This window comes from Littorina saxatilis, linkage group LG9 (genome assembly GCF_037325665.1).
Source record: "Littorina saxatilis isolate snail1 linkage group LG9, US_GU_Lsax_2.0, whole genome shotgun sequence".
In the NCBI taxonomy this organism is placed as follows: domain Eukaryota; kingdom Metazoa; phylum Mollusca; class Gastropoda; order Littorinimorpha; family Littorinidae; genus Littorina; species Littorina saxatilis.
In genome coordinates, this window is record NC_090253.1 from 64,166,509 (window position 1) to 64,188,435 (window position 21,927).

General features: G+C 44.7%; 2 protein-coding genes across 3 annotated transcripts in view; one reads left to right on the forward strand and one right to left on the reverse strand.

Annotated features, from left to right (window-relative positions):
- LOC138976788 (protein unc-13 homolog D-like) overlaps positions 1 to 19,442 on the reverse strand; it is a 55,193-nt gene extending 35,751 nt beyond the window's left edge. The window contains exon 1 of the mRNA XM_070349679.1: positions 17,645 to 19,442. Within this exon, the coding sequence (XP_070205780.1) occupies positions 17,645 to 17,917 (273 nt within the window). The 5' untranslated portion in view covers positions 17,918 to 19,442. The remainder of the gene's footprint in view (positions 1 to 17,644) is intronic.
- Positions 43 to 7,879, forward strand: LOC138976787 (uncharacterized). 2 transcript variants are annotated; one of them, XM_070349678.1, is made up of 2 exons: positions 43 to 446; positions 723 to 7,879. In XM_070349678.1, the coding sequence occupies exon 2, from the start codon at positions 2,142 to 2,144 to the stop codon at positions 6,648 to 6,650; it is 4,509 nt and encodes a 1,502-aa protein (XP_070205779.1). In that variant the 5' UTR covers positions 43 to 446; positions 723 to 2,141; the 3' UTR covers positions 6,651 to 7,879. The 2 variants fall into 2 exon arrangements, 1 of the variants encoding a protein (XP_070205779.1); XR_011459146.1 differs by lacking the exon at positions 43 to 446 and having other exon boundaries at positions 453 to 7,259; positions 7,529 to 7,879.
- Positions 19,443 to 21,927: the final 2,485 nt, after the last annotated feature.

Here is a 21,927-nt window from a genome sequence, read left to right on the forward strand (position 1 = left end):
CAGGTAAAACATACAGGTAACTTGAAACATACAGGTTGTTACGACTCAACTCCAAACAACTCTTGTTTAGCCGAGACTGAAATATTTTGTTGCACCATTAGGGTAAGAGTCTACGAGACCTTGGAAACGAAGTAATGACGTCACTAGTATGAGAATCTACATGTTGGATCAACGTCATTACTGCGTCATTAATATGCGAATTTACGTAACTCATGGAGTTGCATCGTGGGATGAAAACAGTTATTTGGAGGAAGGAAACGTGAACCGCTAACCATTACGGTCACTCTATTTGCCGGGTACTGAGAGGCTACAAGTGGAGAACAAGAATCCTGTGTAACCACCGATGAAAAGCCGCCGGCACCTATAAACCTACCATCCCAAGGCCTGAGATGTAACCCGCAGCCGCACAGACTCGTAGAGTAGTGTCCGGAAAGGAGCATCAAGAGGTAAGGTGTCGTTGTAATATCGAGCGTCCATCTAGGAACAGCTATTATACACTCACATCTATGTCGCATATATTTGTTTTAGAATGTTTAATGAAGTTAATCATAAACGTACATGCTCATTGCTGCAAGTTAGTTCGGCATATAGATCTAGTATTTTATTCAGTAACCATGCTTGGTTTGTCTGCGAACTGCCCGACATGAAGATAGGGCAAGAAATCAAAATTAACCTTGATCCTAGGATACCGTTGTTAATAACAAGTATTACCTTTGATCCAGGGGTTCGAGCGTCTGGGATCCGCTGGGATAAGGGTGAACTAACCAAGCTACGCCACCAGTGTGATCCACCAGCGAGGAGCAAAAGGAGTTTATCTACTAATCATCATCATCATCAAGTGATCTGCATCAAGTTCGTCAATACTATGGTCATCATGTGAATCCAGGCTTCCATCAGGACATTCGGACTTTATAACTAACCAGCCCAGTTGAGATAAGTCCAGTTCGACCTAAACTAGCTGTCAATGCAAGAACAATTAACTATGAACGCAAATTCGTTAGATCTAAAATAGAAATAGTTTGTTAAAGAATCCGGAAATATTACCAACCAATAAATTTATTCATTAATCTAAATCATCAGTGTTTTACGAGATTGATTTGAAGCATGACTGTTGTAAAGTATTGAATATAACTTTGGTGTGTTCTTAGATATTGTATCTAAAACACAAGGTAAAAAGTGGAACTGCAACAATGGGGGCTCGTCCGGGATCTATACTGAACTCGTGTTCGTACCTAAGAAAAACTTGCATTGACAACTGGTTTACCCCATAAATTAGTTAGTCAAATTATCCGTGAAGCGACGGAAATTAGAATATTTTCTGGAAAAATCTTTCTTCATTTTTTTCTTTCTTCAAAATTCAAAATCATTTCCTGCTTCATGTCGGATTCACTCATATACAGACCAGACGGTGGTATTGGTAAGTAGAATATTTAAATTATTTCTGTAAGAAGAAATTTTAAATAACTCCGTGTTTGATTTGGGTACATTCTGCCCAAAGAATCTTCGCGATCGCTGTTGTTCACGAACAGCGTTTTTGCTAAATTAATTCGTGGAAGGATTTCCATCTAGTTCGTCGAACAGTATCATAGTCATAAGGTAAGACATAGAATTGATGTTCGACAACTTCACGGGAAATTGGCAGTTTACTAACTAACTGTCGGTTCGAATTATACTCTCAAGTTCTGATCAAAACGGTGAGTGTGTTATAATTCCAACCAGGATGGACGCTCGATAGTACTAGGACCTTAGTTTAAGTTCAGATTAAATTATAACTCTAGTCGGAGTAACATTTAAAACGTGTTGCTTATTTAAGTTGTGCTTCACATTATTAGTTATCTATAACCCGCGGGTTGATAGTTAATAGTGGGGAAAACTTCTGTGGGTGTGTTGACAGACTGAAGGTCGTCATCACATAAGGCTTTGTAAGGCAACTTACTCAGCGACACACCGCTAAGTCCTAGTTAGTCGTTTCGGTTCAAGATAGAGACGAAGGACAGGTGTAGGAAAAATCACGTGCGCGTGTAACATTGTTTGTACCAGTGTTGAAAGGTTGAACAATACCTGCGGGTAAGAGTCTTCCATATTAGAGTACCACCAAGAGTGGATGTACCAAAGTTTTGTATTTTGAGGGATTACCTAAAATGGCTGATACCAGACATCATCAGCACTACACCAGATTCTCGTCAACCGTGGGCATAGACCCAGAATATACAGAAGGAGCAAATCTGATTGATATCACCAATCTAGGTGATGACGGCCACGCCGCTCAGCCTGTGAACGGACAGGTCGAGCAGACCGTTCCATCAAGTCCCAGCGTCAGTTCGATCAAGGAATTGATCACCATGGGGAAAGAGTTTGGTTTGGAGGGAAAGGAACTACAGTCATTCGTCCAAGGGGAGAGGGATAAAGAAGCTCAAGAGCGTGAACATGAGCGAGCAGCTCAAGAGCGAAAAGATGAGCGCCAATTCAAAGAGAATGAGAGAGACAGACTCTTTAGGATAGAAGAGCTGCGCATTCAGAGCGAGGTTCAGATGAACACGAATGAAAACGCAGCTCATCCTTCCCAACCCTCACATGACCATGATCCCCGTTTCATTCCCAAAATCCCTTACCTTGATGACAAGGATGACGTTGAATCCTGGCTCAAACAGTTTGAACACTATGCCAGAGATATGAATTTGGACGAATCAAAGAAAGCCTCCCGGCTGATATACTTCTTGAAAGGTAAGGCCCGTACCATCGTGTCCAAAATGGACGATGAGGATGTTGATGACTATGAAAAGGTGAAGAGCGCGTTATTTGAAGGATTCCAGCTCACCGCTGAGCAATATCGCATGAAATTCCGCAATACTAGACGTAATCCCGCGGAAACTTACAAAGAACACATCACTAGACTCGATCGGTACCTAACCAAGTGGATCGAGCTTGATCCGTGCGAGAAAACTGTCAAAGGATTAACCGATTTGATCCTGCGAGAGCAGTCATTGCAGTCAATGCCTTCCGATCTCGCCGTGCATGTCAAAGACCGGAACCCGATCAATGCCAAGGAGATGGGAAAACTCGCGTCCGATTATGAGCTGAACAGAAGCCAAAATAAATTGAGACCGACACCAACGCGAACTCCTCAGGACGGAACGAAACGTTTTGAGAAGGATCATAAACCATCACCTCAACAAGGTAAAAGATCGTCTTTGACACCGGCGGAACGCGAAAAACTCCGAGAAGCAGGACTATGCTTCTATTGTCGCGTAGGTCTACACCGTTCGAGCGATTGTCCCTTACGGAAAAAAGGCAACACCGCCGGAGCTGTGACGGTTGAAGATGTCCGACGCGAAACACAGGGAAGAAAATCCCCGTTAGATAAATTGTGTCGAGACTGCACCACAAAAAAGTTTTCGGATCTAGTTGACGTCAAAGTCAACGGCAAACGAGTGACCGCCCTGAGAGACTCGGGCTGTAGCTCGATTGTGGTGGCCGCACATCTTGTGCCGGCCGACAAAATGACTGGTCAGAGAAAGAGGACCACGTTAGCGGACAAAAGTAAAGTCCGGTACTGCGAGACCGCGATCATTCATGTGGATTCGCCCTTCTTCTGCGGAGAGACAGAAGTCGTGGTCATGGCGGATCCCATAATGCCGGTGCTCATAGGGGAGTTCCATGGAACTCAGAACGACAGGAGGAAAACACCGATTTTCCCTGTCAGAGAACCTGCCTGGTATCACGACAGCGCTGAGACAGTCGCTGGGGCCGTAGATACCAGAGCACAGTCCAAATTGGACAATGATAGAGACAAATCTGCGAGTAAGCCAAGTAGCCGGGAGCCAACATCGGATATGTTTACTCCAAAGGACTTACGCGAGGCTCAGAAGACAGATCCTTCGTTAGACAGCATCAGGAAACAAGCTGCTACTGGAGAAGAGAGAGGCCACATGAGGGTCGTGGAAAAGAATGGTATCTTGTACCAGTCGACGTTCAATCGGAAAGGAGAGGAGTCTTTGAAGGTTATTCTTCCCAAATCGTTCCGTAGTAAGGTGCTCGCATTCGGCCATGATCATCCAATGGCAGGACACCAAGGTCAGCGTCGTACCGCCGAAAGGATTAGACGCGAATTTTGGTGGCCATGCTGTGGTGTTGAGATCCGCCGCTACTGCTTGTCATGTGACGCTTGCCAGCGATCCGCGCCAAAACACCTTACAAAGAAGGTCCCATTGGGCAAGATGCCAGTGTTCGAGACTGCTTTCAGAAGAGTAGCAGTCGATATCATCGGGCCTATTCTTCCTATGTCCGAGAACAAAAAACGGTACATCCTCGTCATGGTTGACTTTGCCACCCGCTACCCTGAAGCTGTCGCGTTGAAGGACATCCACGCCGAGACAGTAGCCGATGCTTTGTGGGATTTTTGGACTAGACTCGGTATCCCAAGTGAAATATTGACTGATAACGGGAGCCAGTTCACAGGCACTCTGATGCAGGAAGTCACTGAACTCCTCCGCATCAAAAGGAAAACCTCTGCGGTATTTCATCCAGCTGGGAATGGTTTGTGCGAGAGAATGAATGGCACGTTAAAGAACATGCTCAAAAAGATGTGCATAGAACAGCCCAAAGCATGGGATACGTTCATCTCTGCATTACTGTTCGCATACCGCGAGACTCCTCAAGAGAGTTTAGGTTTCTCGCCATTCGAACTGTTGTTCGGGCGTACTGTCAGAGGACCAATGCAACTCTTGAGACAGATTTGGACAGATGAGAGCGTCTCAGATGAGGTCAAAACCACTGCGGAATATGTAGTGAACCTTCGTGAGAGGATCGAAGAGACCTGTTTGCTTGCTCGAGAGAACCTGAAAAAAGCCTCAGTGCGATCTGCTCAATATTACGATCGTAAAGCCAAACCAAGGTCGCTAAAACCAGGAGAGAAAGTCCTGATTCTCAAGCCATTGAAAACAAACAAACTGGAACTCACTTGGCAAGGTCCATTTGAAGTGTTAGAGAAGTTGAATGATTTCGACTACAAAGTCCAAGTAAGGAGGAAGGAAAAGGTATTCCATGTCAACCTCCTCAAGTCTTACGTCGAACGTGAGCAACCTGTCACCGATGGAACAATTCCGGTTGCAGTAGTAGAAGAAGAAGAGGAAGAAGTGATCGTCTCAGTAGTGGTAGAGGAGGACGAAACCACTAACGACGACATCTTCAGGTTGGACAGTCAGAGGACTATCCCAACATTTGAGACAAAGCGCACAGAAGGTTTAGACCACGTGCACTTTTCAGAGAAACTCACTCAGTCACAGCGAACTGAAGCGAGACAGATCTGCGCGGACAGACTAGATAATCTGACCGACGTACCACTCACCACGAATCTGACTACGTGTCGAATCGAGGTCACAGACAAGAAACCGGTCTATATAAGACCACGCCCCATTCCACATGCGTATGTGAAGATGGTGGAGAATGAAGTCGAAGAGATGTTGAAGCTAGGAGTCATCGAACCCGCCAACTCAGCTTACAATTCACCCATTGTTCTCGTCAAAAAGAAAGAAGAAGGGAAGTACCGCTTTTGCGCGGACCTCCGTGGGTTGAATGATGTCACGGTGTTCGATGGGGAACCCATCACCGACGTTCAACATTTATTCCAAAGCTTAGGAAAAGCCAAGTACTTCTCCAAGCTAGATCTCACGCGTGGCTACTGGGGAATACCCATTGTCGAGGAAGACAGAGACAAAACCGCGTTTGTGACGTCACGAGGCCAGTTCCGATGGGTGAACATGCCCTTCGGGTTGAAGACCGCCACTGGCATTTTCAACAGGATGATGAGGAAGTTGCTAGGTCCCCTCAACAGAGACGATGTGTACCATTTTATGGATGACATCTTGATAGCCACTGAGACGTGGGAGCAACACATGGAAGCCCTGAAGGCAGTCCTTCAGCGGCTCAAAGAAGCCAACCTTGCAGCAAAACCGTCGAAATGCTACATCGGATTCGACCAATTGCCGTATCTTGGCCATGAAATCGGGCATGGAGAGAGGTGGCCAGAAGACGATAAAATCGTGAAGATCGTGAACGCCAAAGAGCCAGCTACAAAGAAACAGCTACGCGCATTTTTGGGTCTCACGGGGTTTTACCGAGAATACCTGGAAAACTACTCGACTGTGGTCGTGCCGCTCACCGACATGACAAAGAAGAGCTTGCCAGACAAACTCAAATGGAGTGACGAGGCAAAGAAGAGCTTCGCAAGACTCAAACGAATGGTCAGTGAGAAACCAGTCCTGAAAATGCCTGATTTCGGCAAGGACTTCGTTCTCCGCACTGACGCATCAGACCGAGGAATCGGTGCGGTACTGATGCAACTACATGGAGAGAAGCTACACCCCGTAGCGTACCAGTCGAAGAAGCTACTCGGGGCTGAGTCCCGATACGCGACTGTGGAAAAGGAATGTCTAGCAACAGTCTGGGGAGTACAGAAGTTTGAAAGATACCTGTACGGACGACACTTTGTGTTGGAGACAGACCACCAACCCTTGAAATGCCTACAGAGGAATCCAACAAACCCTCGCCTGTTACGATGGTCGCTACAATTGCAACCATACTCCTTCACAATCAACTACATCCCAGGAAAGGACAACCTAGGTGCCGACTATTTGAGTCGCATCAACTGAGTTTCAGAGTCCAGAAGGGAAATTTGTCCACCCCGTTGGAGTAGTGAGGCCAAACTGGCCGCGACAGGCTCATGCGGATCTACTCCAAAATGTGGAAACAATTGTATATGCATATTGTATATTGTATTGTATTGTATTGTATATTGAGTCGTATAAACGGAAACGAAATAAGATTTCGCTTGTCCACCCCCCGGGGTTATGTTACGACTCAACTCCAAACAACTCTTGTTTAGCCGAGACTGAAATATTTTGTTGCACCATTAGGGTAAGAGTCTACGAGACCTTGGAAACGAAGTAATGACGTCACTAGTATGAGAATCTACATGTTGGATCAACGTCATTACTGCGTCATTAATATGCGAATTTACGTAACTCATGGAGTTGCATCGTGGGATGAAAACAGTTATTTGGAGGAAGGAAACGTGAACCGCTAACCATTACGGTCACTCTATTTGCCGGGTACTGAGAGGCTACAAGTGGAGAACAAGAATCCTGTGTAACCACCGATGAAAAGCCGCCGGCACCTATAAACCTACCATCCCAAGGCCTGAGATGTAACCCGCAGCCGCACAGACTCGTAGAGTAGTGTCCGGAAAGGAGCATCAAGAGGTAAGGTGTCGTTGTAATATCGAGCGTCCATCTAGGAACAGCTATTATACACTCACATCTATGTCGCATATATTTGTTTTAGAATGTTTAATGAAGTTAATCATAAACGTACATGCTGCAAGTTAGTTCGGCATATAGATCTAGTATTTTATTCAGTAACCATGCTTGGTTTGTCTGCGAACTGCCCGACATGAAGATAGGGCAAGAAATCAAAATTAACCTTGATCCTAGGATACCGTTGTTAATAACAAGTATTACCTTTGATCCAGGGGTTCGAGCGTCTGGGATCCGCTGGGATAAGGGTGAACTAACCAAGCTACGCCACCAGTGTGATCCACCAGCGAGGAGCAAAAGGAGTTTATCTACTAATCATCATCATCATCAAGTGATCTGCATCAAGTTCGTCAATACTATGGTCATCATGTGAATCCAGGCTTCCATCAGGACATTCGGACTTTATAACTAACCAGCCCAGTTGAGATAAGTCCAGTTCGACCTAAACTAGCTGTCAATGCAAGAACAATTAACTATGAACGCAAATTCGTTAGATCTAAAATAGAAATAGTTTGTTAAAGAATCCGGAAATATTACCAACCAATAAATTTATTCATTAATCTAAATCATCAGTGTTTTACGAGATTGATTTGAAGCATGACTGTTGTAAAGTATTGAATATAACTTTGGTGTGTTCTTAGATATTGTATCTAAAACACAAGGTAAAAAGTGGAACTGCAACACAGGTAAAACATACAGTTAAAACATACAGGTAAACATACAGGTAAAACATACAGGTAAAACATACAGGTAAAACATGCAGGTAAACATACAGGTAAAACATACAGGTAAACATACAGGTAAAACATACAGGTAAGTAACATACAGGTAAACATACAGGTAAAACATACAGGTAAAACATACAGGTAAAACATACAGGTAATTAACATACAGGTAAAACACACATGTAATGGTGATTGAGTAACCTGTCGGTCGTTTGAGAGCCAAACAGAGCCAGTTTTATTATTTCCTCTCCCCCCTTCAATAATCATGGTGTATAAAATAGGTGCAGGAAGTCACATAGCCTTTCAGTCGAAGGCCAGTGATATGAACAAGATCTCAACTATTCTCTGACCAGCCTTGAGAGGGTGGTGCCCATCTCCCTCTCCCTTCTCCACCCGTCCACCTCCATCGCTGCCTCCTTTCCCCCCTTCACTCAGTGCAGGGATAGCGAATTGTACATAACACACAGACAAACTGTGGATTGCTTATTGGTTTAGTGTTGTGGACATGGCCATGGAACTCGTAAGTTACACAATGCCGGTGAATACCCACGTCACATCAACTCATAATCCCGGACTGAAAACATAAGTGAAATAGGCTACACCACACAGAGAAAATAAAAGCATAATCATCATAGTTGAACCCGCACATTGCCTGTAACCAGTGACGCATGTAGGATACTCACCAGATTATTATACCGTGTTTAAATACTAGTGCACAAGAAATATCATGTTTATTTGTAAATACAAAACAACACAATGCGAGACTGTGAAGTGTTTGTATCCATGCGCAATATGCAGGGGAGCGAATTTCAATCATTGCCTTCAGTCCGTGTTGGAAGGATGTGTTACAGAAAGATCGGAACTATCGATGTGACGATCAGTTAAACAGTCTCTCGTTCCTTTCAACTCGAGTCGTTTATTCTTCAAGGGTCCAGGAGACTGGGTCCTCAAAACTTTCACTTGATCGTGTCCATGTTTAAAGGGCTAAATTCCATTGACTGTTTGACGTTATCGACGTAACAATCAATTACCAACTATGAGACAAGAAAGGAAACAGAAGAGAGAGAGAGACGCAGGCGCAGACGCAGATAAAGTTTATTCAAGAGAGAGAGAGAGAGAGAGAGAGAGAGAGAGAGAGAGAGAGAGAGACAGAGACAGAGAGAGAGAGAGACAGAGAGACAGAGACAGAGAGAGAGACAGAGACAGAGAATGAGAGAGAGAGACAGAGAGAGAGACAGAGACAGAGAATGAGAGACAGAGACAGATTGAGAGAGAGAGAGAGACAGAGAATGAGAGGTAGAGAGACATTTTAAGAAGAGAAAAACACCTTTTACGCAATCTGAATTTTCACAAATATGCCGAGGTGTTTGTCAACAACTATTTTGAACTCTACACGTAATATGAGAGAGACATTTACCTCGGCTTGCTGCGCGTTTAAAACTGCATATTTCCACAGATCGTCCATAAAGCCTCAACACGGTATCACTCCGCACATTATCAGCACCAACACCACTCCCTTAGGGTAAGGATGGTCCACTATGCCGCGAGTTGCGAACATTAACTTTATCACAGTATGACACAATGTCAAGTCCGGCTTCCTGTGTGTAATACACTGTTACCCCCCGTTGATGACCCCACCATCAGGTCTTTATGGAGCAAGCCCTAAAATGTAGGTCAAACTTAGTACAAATGTTATGAACACAAACCTAGGAGGAAGCATGTCTAAAACAATTTTTGGGAAGTCTTAAACGGGGGGTCTCAACAAGGGGTGTCTCAACAAGGGGTGTCTCAACAAGGGGGGTCTTAACAAGGGGGGTCTCAACAAGGGGGGTCTCAACAAGGGGGTCTCAACAAGGGGGGTCTTAACAAGGGGGGTCTTAACAAGGGGGATCTCAACAAGGGGGGTCTCAACAAGGGGGTCTTAACAAGGGGGGTCTTAACAAGGGAGGTCTTAACAAGGGGTGTCTCAACAAGGGGTGTCTCAACAAGGGGGGTCTCAACAAGGGGTGTCTCAACAAGGGGGGTCTTAACAAGGGGTGTCTCAACAAGGGGTGTCTCAACAAGGGGTGTCTCAACAAGGGGTGTCTCAACAAGGGGGGTCTCAACAAGGGGTGTCTCAACAAGGGGTGTCTCAACAAGGGGTGTCTCAACAAGGGGGGTTTTAACAAGGGAGGTCTTAACAAGGGGTGTCTCAACAAGGGGTGTCTCAACAAGGGGGGTCTCAACAAGGGGTGTCTCAACAAGGGGTGTCTCAACAAGGGGTGTCTCAACAAGGGGGGTCTTAACAAGGGAGGTCTTAACAAGGGGTGTCTCAACAAGGGGTGTCTCAACAAGGGGGGTCTCAACAAGGGGTGTCTCAACAAGGGGGGTCTTAACAAGGGGGGTCTTAACAAGGGAGGTCTTAACAAGGGGTGTCTCAACAAGGGGTGTCTCAACAAGGGGGGTCTCAACAAGGGGGGTCTCAACAAGGGGGGTCTTAACAAGGGGTGTCTCAACAAGGGGGGTCTTAACAAGGGGGGTCTCAACAAGGGGTGTCTCAACAAGGGGGGTCTTAACAAGGGGTGTCTCAACAAGGGGGGTCTCAACAAGGGGGGTCTTAACAAGGGGTGTCTCAACAAGGGGTGTCTCAACAAGGGGGTCTTAACAAGGGGGGGGGGGGTCTTAACAAGGGGGGTCTTAACAAGGGGGGTTCACAGTATTAAAAACGGGTAGGGGTATGTCAACAGTGAGTGTGTCAAGGTGTGTTTGTTCAGTGCTGGTGTCGGGGCGGGTAAGGGGCAACGTACTAGGAATGCGACACACTGAACAAGACACATTGCAAGCAGGGCCGGACTAGGCGAAGAGGAGGGGGGGGGTTGCCAGTGGTGGCCCAGGGGGATGTCCCCCCTGGCGGCAGGGGCGGATCAGTTCATTTTATGACTGGTTTTGTTCAAAAGTATATTGTGAAGATATGGGTGTGAAGGCGCGAAGCGCCGAGCCGACGGCGCGAAGCGCCTATCTTGCTAGGGGGGTCCGGGGGCATGCCCCCCCGGAAAATTTTGAAAAAAAGGATGCAAAATGGTGCAATCTGGTGCATTCTGAGGATGATCATTACCAGTTTCAGGCAGCAGATTTTGTCACTGATGAATACCCCCAAAATTGAAACTCAATGTAAAATAAAGAAATGCATACCTCATTCAATATTTTTATTTTTTGGCTGGGGGGGGTCCGGAAACCCTAGAACCCAACCCCCCCTCCCCCCTCGTTGTGGGGGTCAGGGGGCGAAGCCCCCTGAAGCTGACGGGTAGGTCATATTCTGAGATAGGAAAATGGTCGCTCCTTGCATGAAACGGCATAAAATAAGCAATAATAAAAAAAAAATTAAATAAGTAAGGTACATGTTTAGGCTAGGGGGGGGGTTGCGCAACCCCCATAACCCCCCCGGTAGTCCGGCCCTGGCAAGCACAGCAAGATTGCGGTATCTTCCAGTTTCCGGGCTGACAACCTGTGCTGCTCCCCTTAAAATCACACAAGCACGCTGACAACTTGCTTCATTCTATTCCGCTGTCTTTATGAACCCCAACGCTGCTCACTTTAAAATGTGTAACAAGAAAAGGTTAACTTCACGTCGAGAATCGTTGGCAGTGCATTAAACACTTTAAACAAGGACTTGGTTCCTTCTTTTTCTGGACTAAAACTCCCACGTACTCTCGTGATTTAGGGCCCGGTAGCTCAATAAGTGCAGGTGGCTGAATACACCTAAACACGCAGACACCTGGGTAGCGCGACTCCGTTGCTGCTAGCTTTCCACTGGGAGGAAGCGACCCGAATTTCCCAGCGATGGGACAATAAAGTAATGAAAATGAGAAAAAAATGAAAATGAATTCAGCGGATGCATGCTTGATATTTTCGTGTTTCTATAATTCAACGAACTCTGACATGGTTGACAGGATCATTTCTGTGAGTACTTAATTGGTCTTGTGCTTGCGTGTGCACACGAAGGGGGATAAGGCACAAGCATGTCTGCACATACATTAACCTAAGAGATCACACAAATATCCCTTGTAAAATCCTGCAGATATTCATGACAGTCACATAAATCGGGAAGACATCGGAAATCCAATAGAATGTCCCCAGTCTAAAAGGTCTCAAGGTGAAGGAGTAACTCACGATGGCACGCGCAGTGTCCGCTGTGAACTCGTCGTCCCAGAACCAGATGAACTCAGCCCCACAGTCCGTACTGAGCGTCACGCTGATCTGATCGCTACTCGACGAAGACTGGCTCTCCATCCTCTCGACCTTTCTGTGCTGGTCAGTTCGTGTTCGGTCTTCAGCCTCGATACTTACTCGTGCTAATCTTGTGGATTTTGGTTTAGTATTGGTCATTCAGTGTCCGGTCTTTATCTCACTGGTCAGTTATCTGCAGTCTCATTCCGAGGTGGACATTTACCTTGACCTTGTCGCTCGGTCCTCGTTACGTGTGGGGGTGTCATCTGGCTATCTGTACCCACCCGTTACGTGAGGGGGTGTCATCTGGCTATCCTGTATCCATCCTGTATTCTTGTTGTAACACTCACTGTTGATGTTTGTCTTGTCTGGGTTCCTTCTCGATGGAGTCTGGTATATCCAACTGTTTTTGTTTTGGTTTAAAAAAAATGTTTCAATTGAGTGATGTACGGGAAGGTCTAACACCATTCCGGCAAGCGCTTCATTCTCTGCGAGTCACTGAGCAGACGTTGCTTTGTACAATAGATGGCAACAGTTACTCGAGCATTGAAAACTGTCACTGTGAGATACAAACTGAATCTTGAAAGTTTATACAATCACAGCCTGTTGAATTTTTAAACGCCAGTATTATTCTATCCAAACCGGCTACACAACTCATGCCGTCATCATCCTCTCTGACCTGCCACTTGAGTCAACAGACAACTATCTTCTCAAGATCTTATTCAACTAAAACGACAGTTTTTTAAATTTGATCTTTGACTGAATGATAAGTCTCAGATCAGGGCACCACTTCACTATTAGTATTATGGGTAATTCAAAGACACTTGCGGATACTCTACACTGCACCAACATTTGCAAGAAACACTCCCATATGTTCTCCAGTGAACACTGCAAATATTGTTCTCTCTCCTGAAAAAAACACTCGACGGGTACAGAGTGGAGGAAATTGTTGTAAAGATGCAGGTATGGGAAGCAGCAGAATCTAGCAAGACAGGTATTTCGTGTATATGTACTCTGGTGGGTGTTTGGAGAAACACAGACACTTCCACCCACCCGTACCTCTAAGCAAACAGAGCACGTGACGCGGAGAGGAGGAAGATAAGGGTGCGGGCCACACCCGGGGTAGGGAACATAATCACTGCCACTTAATCCTGGCCCCTTGCTGTGGGATGGTCAAGCTATGTCCACCTACACAAGGTGGACCTTAACAGATTTGTGTTAGAGGTGTGTGTGACGTGGAGGGTTGTGTGTGGGAGATAGGGAGAGAGGGAGAGAGAGAGGGAGAGAGAGAGGGACAGAGAGGGGGGACAGAGAGAGAGAGAGAGAGGGAGAGATAGAGAGAGAGAGAGAGAGAGAGAGAGAGAGAGAGAGAGAGAGAGCGAGGGAGAGAGAGAGAGAGCGAGGGGGGACAGACAGAGAGAGGGAGGGAGAGAGAGAGATTGGGAGAGAGAGAGGGGGGACAGAGAGAGAGAGAGAGAGGGGGGAAAAGAGGGAGATAGAGAGGGAGAGACAGAGAAACAGAGGGGTGGAGAGAGCGAGGGAGGGAGGGAGAAAGAGAGATAAAGGAAGGGAGAGAGAGACACAGAGAGAGAGGGAGAGAGAGAGGGGGGGATATATAGAGAGAAGTAGAGATAGGGAGAGAGAGAGAGAGAGATAAGGGGAGGGACAGAGAGAGAGAGAGAGAGAGAGAGAGAGAGAGAGCGAGAGAGAGGCGGGGGTGGGGGTGGGGGTGTGGTAAGCAATGTAAACGTTCTTGAGATGCAGAGCGCGGACAACGACATAAACCTAGGTGTTCTGCTTAACACACACCATCCTTTCACTGACAGCCGACAGGAGCAACTTTGTGACAAAGTGCAACACAACATGCAAGGTCAGCAAAAAGTCGTCTCAGGTCAAGCAGTGGAGGGACATAGAAATACCTCAACATCCCAGCTACTGACAGGATTTTATCTAATCCCGTATATGTTGACGTACCATTATAGGAAGACATCTTATGTCACACACTCTGCAAACACTTATTCCTTACAATATTTGCGGACAGATTATGCTATGTTTGTCAGGGAGCTAAACGAGTTTGTTTGACAATTTTAACACGTGTATGCAGCCACCGTTTATGAAGCAGCGGGAGAAATTAAAGCATGTGAAACACAAAAGGCGTATACATTCAAACTCATTTTAGAACGATGTAAACGGACGAATCCGCTTGGCCATATCTCAACAGGCTATAGAGAAACAACTTCACCGGTACCGCATCACAGATTTGTACAATATCACATACGTGAGAGAGATACCCGTGAGATAATAATCGTTCAAATCACACGTGTGTATATCATGTAAATGAGGTCATGTCAAGCAAGTCTGGCAGGGACCTGTTTTTCCACTGCTTATGACGCCAAAGTCACCGAGACAAACGTCATTATAGAAACAAAAATTGCGCTCGCTAATTACCCTCGATGAATCTTTAGAACTAACACGTCACGCCACACTTTCAGAGTGACGTTTCTTTGCTTTGACGTAGTAGATTGCACGAGGCTTTAGAAGAGATCGAGGTTCCAAAACAAGCGTCTTCAATTTTTCTGCCTCGACTGCAGGACATTTTCTGTAAAATACACGTAAGTACAGTATGTAGGATAAACAGAATACTACATGGCTTGCTGTTTCGTACCAGATTTACACTCGTTGCTTTTTCAAAAAGTGAACAGCTCGCTTTCGCTCGCAGTTCAATATTTAAAAAAAAAATCGTGTAAATCTGGTACGACACAGCAAGCCATGTAGTATTCTCTATTTATCGGAAAGATAATAAATAGTTCTATTGTCTATGTGCTCTAGTGCCATCGTTTCGCCGGGCCTTGCGGACGCGCGTGTGTGTGGATGTGTGTGTGTGTGGGTGTGAATTAGTGTGTGCGCTTGCGTGCGTGCGTGAGAGAGCGTGTGTGTGTGTGTGTATGTGTGTGTGTGAAGAATAAGAATAAGAATAAGAATAAGAATATAGTTTATTGTCATGAAACCATTTAGGTTTATAAGACACATACATGTACATAAACAACAACATAAATCATTATGTTTTTTTAAGAAAACAATTGTATACGAACTTCCCCAACATGAATTGTAGATTGTCTTCCAACAACAGTTGACTGGGCATAGTATAAACAGGTATACTTTTATTGTGTGTGTGTGTGTGTGTGTGTGTGTGTGTGTACGTGTTTTACAAAAATAGCAGTCGCTGTTCTGTGGGTATTATACCCGCGCTAAGTGTATTCAAAGCAGTGGTTTTTATTTAAATTATTTCAGATTGACCGGGAATCGAAACGTTGGTGGTGGTGGTGTATGTGTGTAAATAGGCTATTAAGTTACTACGTTCACGTGGTTTGCGGAGACGAGCGTAACCCGTCTCGGTCTTCGTGTTTTGGCTAGCCAAGCCTTACGACATGTTCTTTCGGTGATGACTGTTTCATAGTAATGATCCTTTAGTTTCATGCCGACATTTTGTCGAAATGTTTTGGATATCGCTCAGTTTACGCGACTTGTTTGCGGTATTCTTTGGTAGATGTATCTAGACATGTTTGATACTGACATGACAAGATAGCATGCAGCTCGCTGCATAGTACTAACGTTCACGTGCATGTCCTGTGACGACAACTCATAACTTATGGTGCGCCAAATTGATATTACTATCGTTAACAGTTATAAAGGGTTTTGAAACTATCGTTAACTGTTATATAGAGTTTCGAAACTATCGTTAACTGTTAAATAGAGTTTCGAAACTATCGTTAACTGTTATTTAGAGTTATATCAATAGCGCGTTTGTGCGCGCTATTGCTAAAACTATGAATAACAGATAACGAGGGTTTCGCAAAACGGCGGCATGGCGCAGTGGGCAACGGTCAGTGTCAGGTTGACCCGTCCAGTACCCAAAACACGATGCGAAAGCATGCAGTGTTTTCCAAAACGCGTCGTTGGGGATGTCACTCGGGAAACACGTTGTTTTGTGTTTGTTTTGAAAAAACCCACTGTTTTGTGTAGTGCGTCTGTCATGGTCTTTTCCGCGAATATTCAGTAAAATTGTGTTTCTAGTTAAAATGTACATTTCGTAGCAAAAAGACAGTTTTGCAATGGCATTTCAGGGTTTTCCCATTTGGGAACGATATCGACGCTCTATATAACAGATAACGATAGTTTTGAAACTCTACATAACAGTTAACGATAGTTTCAAAACTCTGTATAACAGTTAACGATAGTTTCAAAACCCTATATAACAGTTAACGATAGTAATATCAATTTGGCGCACCATAATAACTACACTGTATGATACACATATTATAATGTTTGTGGATCATTTTGCCAAACACACACGTCCAATCAAGATGTCAAGTTGTATCTGTTGTCCGTGGCGACTCTCTACGGTGATGGCAACAGTGCTCCCTCTCATTTCTCTTGTGTCAACTTCCAATTTATTCTAAAAAAAAAATTTTTTTAATTTGACGGTAGACATTCGTGATGCAAGTTAGAAGTGTAGTTTGTGCGAATTCCTTTTCGGAACAATGCACGACTGAGAGTTACTGCTGCAGACAGTGAACTTGCTCACTTGCACCACTTCCTAGCGTTGTTTTACAATTCTGACAGTTCTCTGAAAACGTTTGTAAGCGATTATCGAATGGTTAGATCCTTACTCTTTCCCCAACCAGTTCGCTCTGCATTCGGCAATAGAGTAGTACGTCGGGTTCGAGTAGTTCTGTGCCAAGATCCAGCTTCAGCAGCACCAATCTCCAGCACACAGCACGTGCGTCTCACACAATTATCATGTTCTTTATCGGTTGTGTTAGTGGGCTGCAACTCCCGCGGGCATTATTTTGTTTTGCATGAGTGGGATTGTACGTGTATGGTCGTCCCCCCCCCCCCCCCCCCCGGCAATTGTGAGCAGTACTACTCTGCTTCTGCGTTAGGGAAGAGGGTACCATTTTCATATATGTACCACCGCCACAATGACAATGATAAGCAAATGCTTTACAGCGCTGAAAGTCCACGAAATGGGGCACTGGCCTTTGGTTAGTACTTCTCATAATGTACTAGCCAGAGAGCAATTTTTTAAATTTTTACTCGCCAAGCCAACCATTTGTTTCAGCAACTTTACTCGCATTTGGTGAGTAGATGAACATTTCTACTCACCATTTACATGTTTCTGCTCGCCATGGCGAGTAAAATACTCGCCACTTTCAGGCCTGCTTTACTTAAATGGACTTCAACACAGTCTATCAAAATGAGTACATTAACATGGAAAAAAATGTTTTGACGCATCTCCACAGTAGCAGCTGACACGTGTAGCATGTCGACACACGCATCTCCACAGTAGCAGCTGACACGTGTAGCATGTCGACACACGCACTGCATGTACACACTCACCTCAACGTTGAAGAAGGTGTGAGTGTCCAGCCCCGACACGTTGCGCGACACGTGTGAATACACCGAGTCAAGGTTGAGTCCATCCTGACTCTCCCCCTCCCCCGGGCTCCGCGACTGAGAGTTCTTCCTCCCCAGAAGCGAGCTCTTGCTCGACTTCCGCTTCAGGCTCAACTTCCGGAACACCTTTCCCAAAATACCGTGCGATGTGCAGGGACTTCCTTCCGTCGCTGGGGAGATGGGGAGCTCGTCACCTTCTATGCTAAACATCGTCATTGTCTGGTCTTGTCGCTGGTGGTCTTTGGAAAACAACACAGGGAATTCTGGCCTGGGAATAATGTAATGTTGGTTTCTGAGGTAGAGAAGATGCCAACGTAAATCCAAGATCACTCAACAGAGAAAGAAGAAAGAAGAACTCTTGACTGGATCAGAATGTCCGAAACATTGATCCGGCACATTCACCTGCTGAGTTTTGCAGTGGCTGCGTCAAAACGTCAGGGTCCGGTAATATGTAGCTAGTCATCGGTCGGCTGACCGTGAAACTGACGGTGGGTCGACGTTGAACCGCAAAAGTCAGTAATATGAGCGCGAACAACTGCCGGTCCAACTGAAAACAGTCGCCCGACTGCGGTTGGGCTTACAGGCACCTTTTTCGGTCGATCGACCGCAGTGTCTCTACTTGTTTTAACTTTCTGAGCGTGTTTTTAATCCAAACATATCATATCTATATGTTTTTAGAATCAGGAACCGACAAGGAATAAGATGAAAGTGTTTTTAAATTGATTCCGATAATTTAATTTTGATAATAATTTTTTTATATTTAATTTTCAGAGCTTGTTTTTAATTCAAATATAACATATTTATATGTTTTTGGAATCAGCAAATGATGGAGAATAAGATGAACGTAAATTTGGATCGTTTTCTAAAAACAATATTTTTTTTACATTTTTCAGATTTTTAATGATCAAATTTTCTCACCCTGTCCTTTACCACCCACAAAAAAAATAAAAAATTTGAGTTTGGAAAAAAAAAGTTTAGGGTCGGCGCCGAAATTTAGATACCGGTACCGCCAAAACAGGACCGATGTTTACATCGGAAGTTGTAATGTTCTAAAAATACCACTGAGCGGCTGACTGTCTAGTCAGCCGACTGTCAGTGCTACCGCGCTGCACATATTACCCGTCAAAACACGGCCGGTCAGCAGACTGCAGTCAACTGACTTGACAGTCAGTCGACTGTGGTTGCTCGACCGTCCAAAATACGCTGTTCATATTACCGGCCCCAGATGTTATTTATACTCTGCTCGCGATTTCGTCCGGATTTATCGCTTCGCCTCCAGTGTACGGAGGTAACAATCCAAATACAAAGGGTGTCGCCAAATCTGTGGCAGGAGACGGAAAGTTACTAAGTACAGTTCTATTGCAAGAAGGTGATGCAATGCGCCGAGTGTTCGAGGCAGTATCAGCCAATATAATGCGAGCTGGTTTTCCCAGGTTTTCTTGTGTTGCCATTCTGTCATTTAAACCTCACTTGCCATCTATCGTCAAGAGAGAAACGTAGGTCCCGTCTACGAGAAACACAAGCGGTACACAGAAAAAAACACCTCTGTTGGTCTTCTTTACTTTTAAATCCAGATATGCCAAACAGCTTTGCTTAATCTTCTACCTCTCTATTCTCAAGTGTTAAAAGTAAACACAACCAAGGTATGACACTTGTTGGGGATCGATAGACTATCATCCCAGATCACAGTGTGTTATGTTAGAAAAAGCTATGCACAAGAGCAAAGACTCACAGTTCAAACACACAACATTTCGCGTTGCAGCGATAGTTAATCCAAAGAACATGACAGGGCGAACACAACACACGTGTCTCTTATCACACGGGACGCACCCTACTGTTGTACCCGTCATTGTACGGGTGCATTGCTCACCCCTGTAGTTCACAGCACTCTGTTGGCCACTGTGCCCCACTGTGCATTTTGTTCTGCTGAAGCTAACGACTAAAGACATAGGCTACATGTGGCTCAACTGTAGGCTTTCAGGTTGTTTGATTTTTGCAAGTCAGATCCAGTGCAGTAGAGCAATACATTGACCTATATTACGAGCAGGTAGAAAGAACGACTTACCACCTGCTGTGTATATATGTTATCAGTAGACAGATCGAATAGTCGGGTGATAAGTCCTTGACTTATCTCAACGGTGTCAGGAATTTCCTCAAACGTCATTAAGACAAGAGACGTCCATATGTGACTGTAAGCAACGAACGAACGATTGTTGGTGGGTTGTTGTGCCTAGGCTCACATAGGCCTATCAGGACATGGGATTTTTGATGCAAGCAAGATAAAATCACAAGAATATATATACGACTTCAGCCCCTAAATGTACATGCTTCGCGGAGCTGGTCGTGAACACACGCGAGCCCAGGCAAGAGTGTTTTGCTTTCACCGTAAAATTAACACTCCGAGTCGTCGGCTCTTTCCTCTATCGTTACGATCTTTTATAAAAAGCATAATTGGGACAAGGTCTAGTTCCCTTCTCATCTTCTCGCTGTCTGACTCTACCGCCAGGTGGTGTGGAGGCTATCTACATTGTATCAAGCACGTTCGTTCTTGTCTCTCATTTCCGAGCCGCAACTTGTTTGATTGCGTCTGCGCTGATTAATGGTTTTGCTCTGAGATAATCCCTGAAGAAACTTTGATGGGCATGGGAGCAAGAAAATGACCAGTCAAAATTTCAGGTTACGATAGGCGTTACCTTTGTACGTGATATATTTTGTTTTTCTCCCAGAAACGCTCTGCATTGATTGTTGTTGAATAAATCAAACAGGAGAAAAGTAATCACAGACTTATTTGAAGAAGCATCACGATTCATTTGATGCAATCATTTCGTTTCAAGCAATAAAGGCACAACGAGCTTCAGTCACGACTACACTGAAGTATGACATAACTTGAGACGATACCAGCATACACTACACATGCGGGAGACAGACAGAATAGCAGACTGGCAAAACGACATCAGACAGGCAGAGGGAAGCGTTTATACAGAGACCACCGCGGAGACTCAGCATCTTCTTAGCTCGTGATCCTCGGCATGATTGACTCGTGAGTCATTTTGCGGGCCAGGGGATTGCATCAAACCCACATTTTTGTTCAGCTCAGTGTCACTTGTCTCTCATTTGGTTTAAGCGTGTTTTTATTAATTTCTTGTATACATGTTATATACAGTAACAACATTAAGAACGTTAACAAGCAGACTGCTTATGGACACGTTCCAAAACTAATAATCAATACACATTCTGATAACAAGACATGGCGAACAAGTGATAACTTCAACCCTTTTCTTTCAAAATATTTCATGATATTTTATACAAATAAAGAGAGAGAGAGAGAGAGAGAGAGAGAGAGAGAGAGAGAGAGAGACAGAGACAGAGACAGAGACAGAGACAGAGAGAGAATGCTTTGCTACATCTATTGCTGTCACTGTTAATATAATATCAGCCGAAGCGATCAGTTGACATAACGTAATCTTGTACAGCAGAAAATATTTTCGTATTGTCTCTCATTTCCTGCCCAAAGTAGGACGCTGTGACCTAGACCACAGGTCTTGCATCAAAACCAAACTTAGCTCTCTTGTTCAGCGCATTTATGTCATGGTCATTTTTTTATTATTAATTTGTTTTATGTATTCAGTTTTTGTTGCGCGACAGGCGCATGGCAGTATTTTATTGTGGTGGAGTGCATTTGCTATTCACTTGAATGGTCTTTGCGTTGCAAAGATCCTGGTGAGTAGCGGTCACAGGCTCACTTGACCAGCGAAATTGTTCTTGACCAGAAAACTGTTGACGCGTAATAAACAACACATGGAAACCAGGACACCAGTAACAGTCTGACCATAGCGTACCTCTTGGTGTGTGGAAGTAACCACATTCACCTATGTGTACTCCTTAACCCGAGTCAAGGTTCATGTGTGTGGATGTGAACAGGTTTTTTAAAAACTTTCGGTTGCTTGTACAGGGTGACCCCAAACAAATGCCACCCATTAAAATGATAATGACTTCTAAACTACTACATACATTTACTTCATATTTGGTGTACATTGGCTTGAGATGTACTTGTTGCATTAGAGAATACAACCACGACGCCCCCACCAAGGTCGCTACAGTTTGATAAGCGACTCGTGCATCGTAGCAACTTATAGGCGGCACAATACATTTTTGTGTCTCTGAGTGAGTTTTGAGTCGTTAAACACGATTTGAGTGATATTTGTGATGATGATAGTGATGAAGTA

What these genes read in the sequence shown, in the direction of transcription:
- LOC138976787 (XM_070349678.1), top strand. Translation starts at nt 2,142, where the DNA reads ATGGCTGATACCAGACATCATCAGCACTACACCAGATTCTCGTCAACC.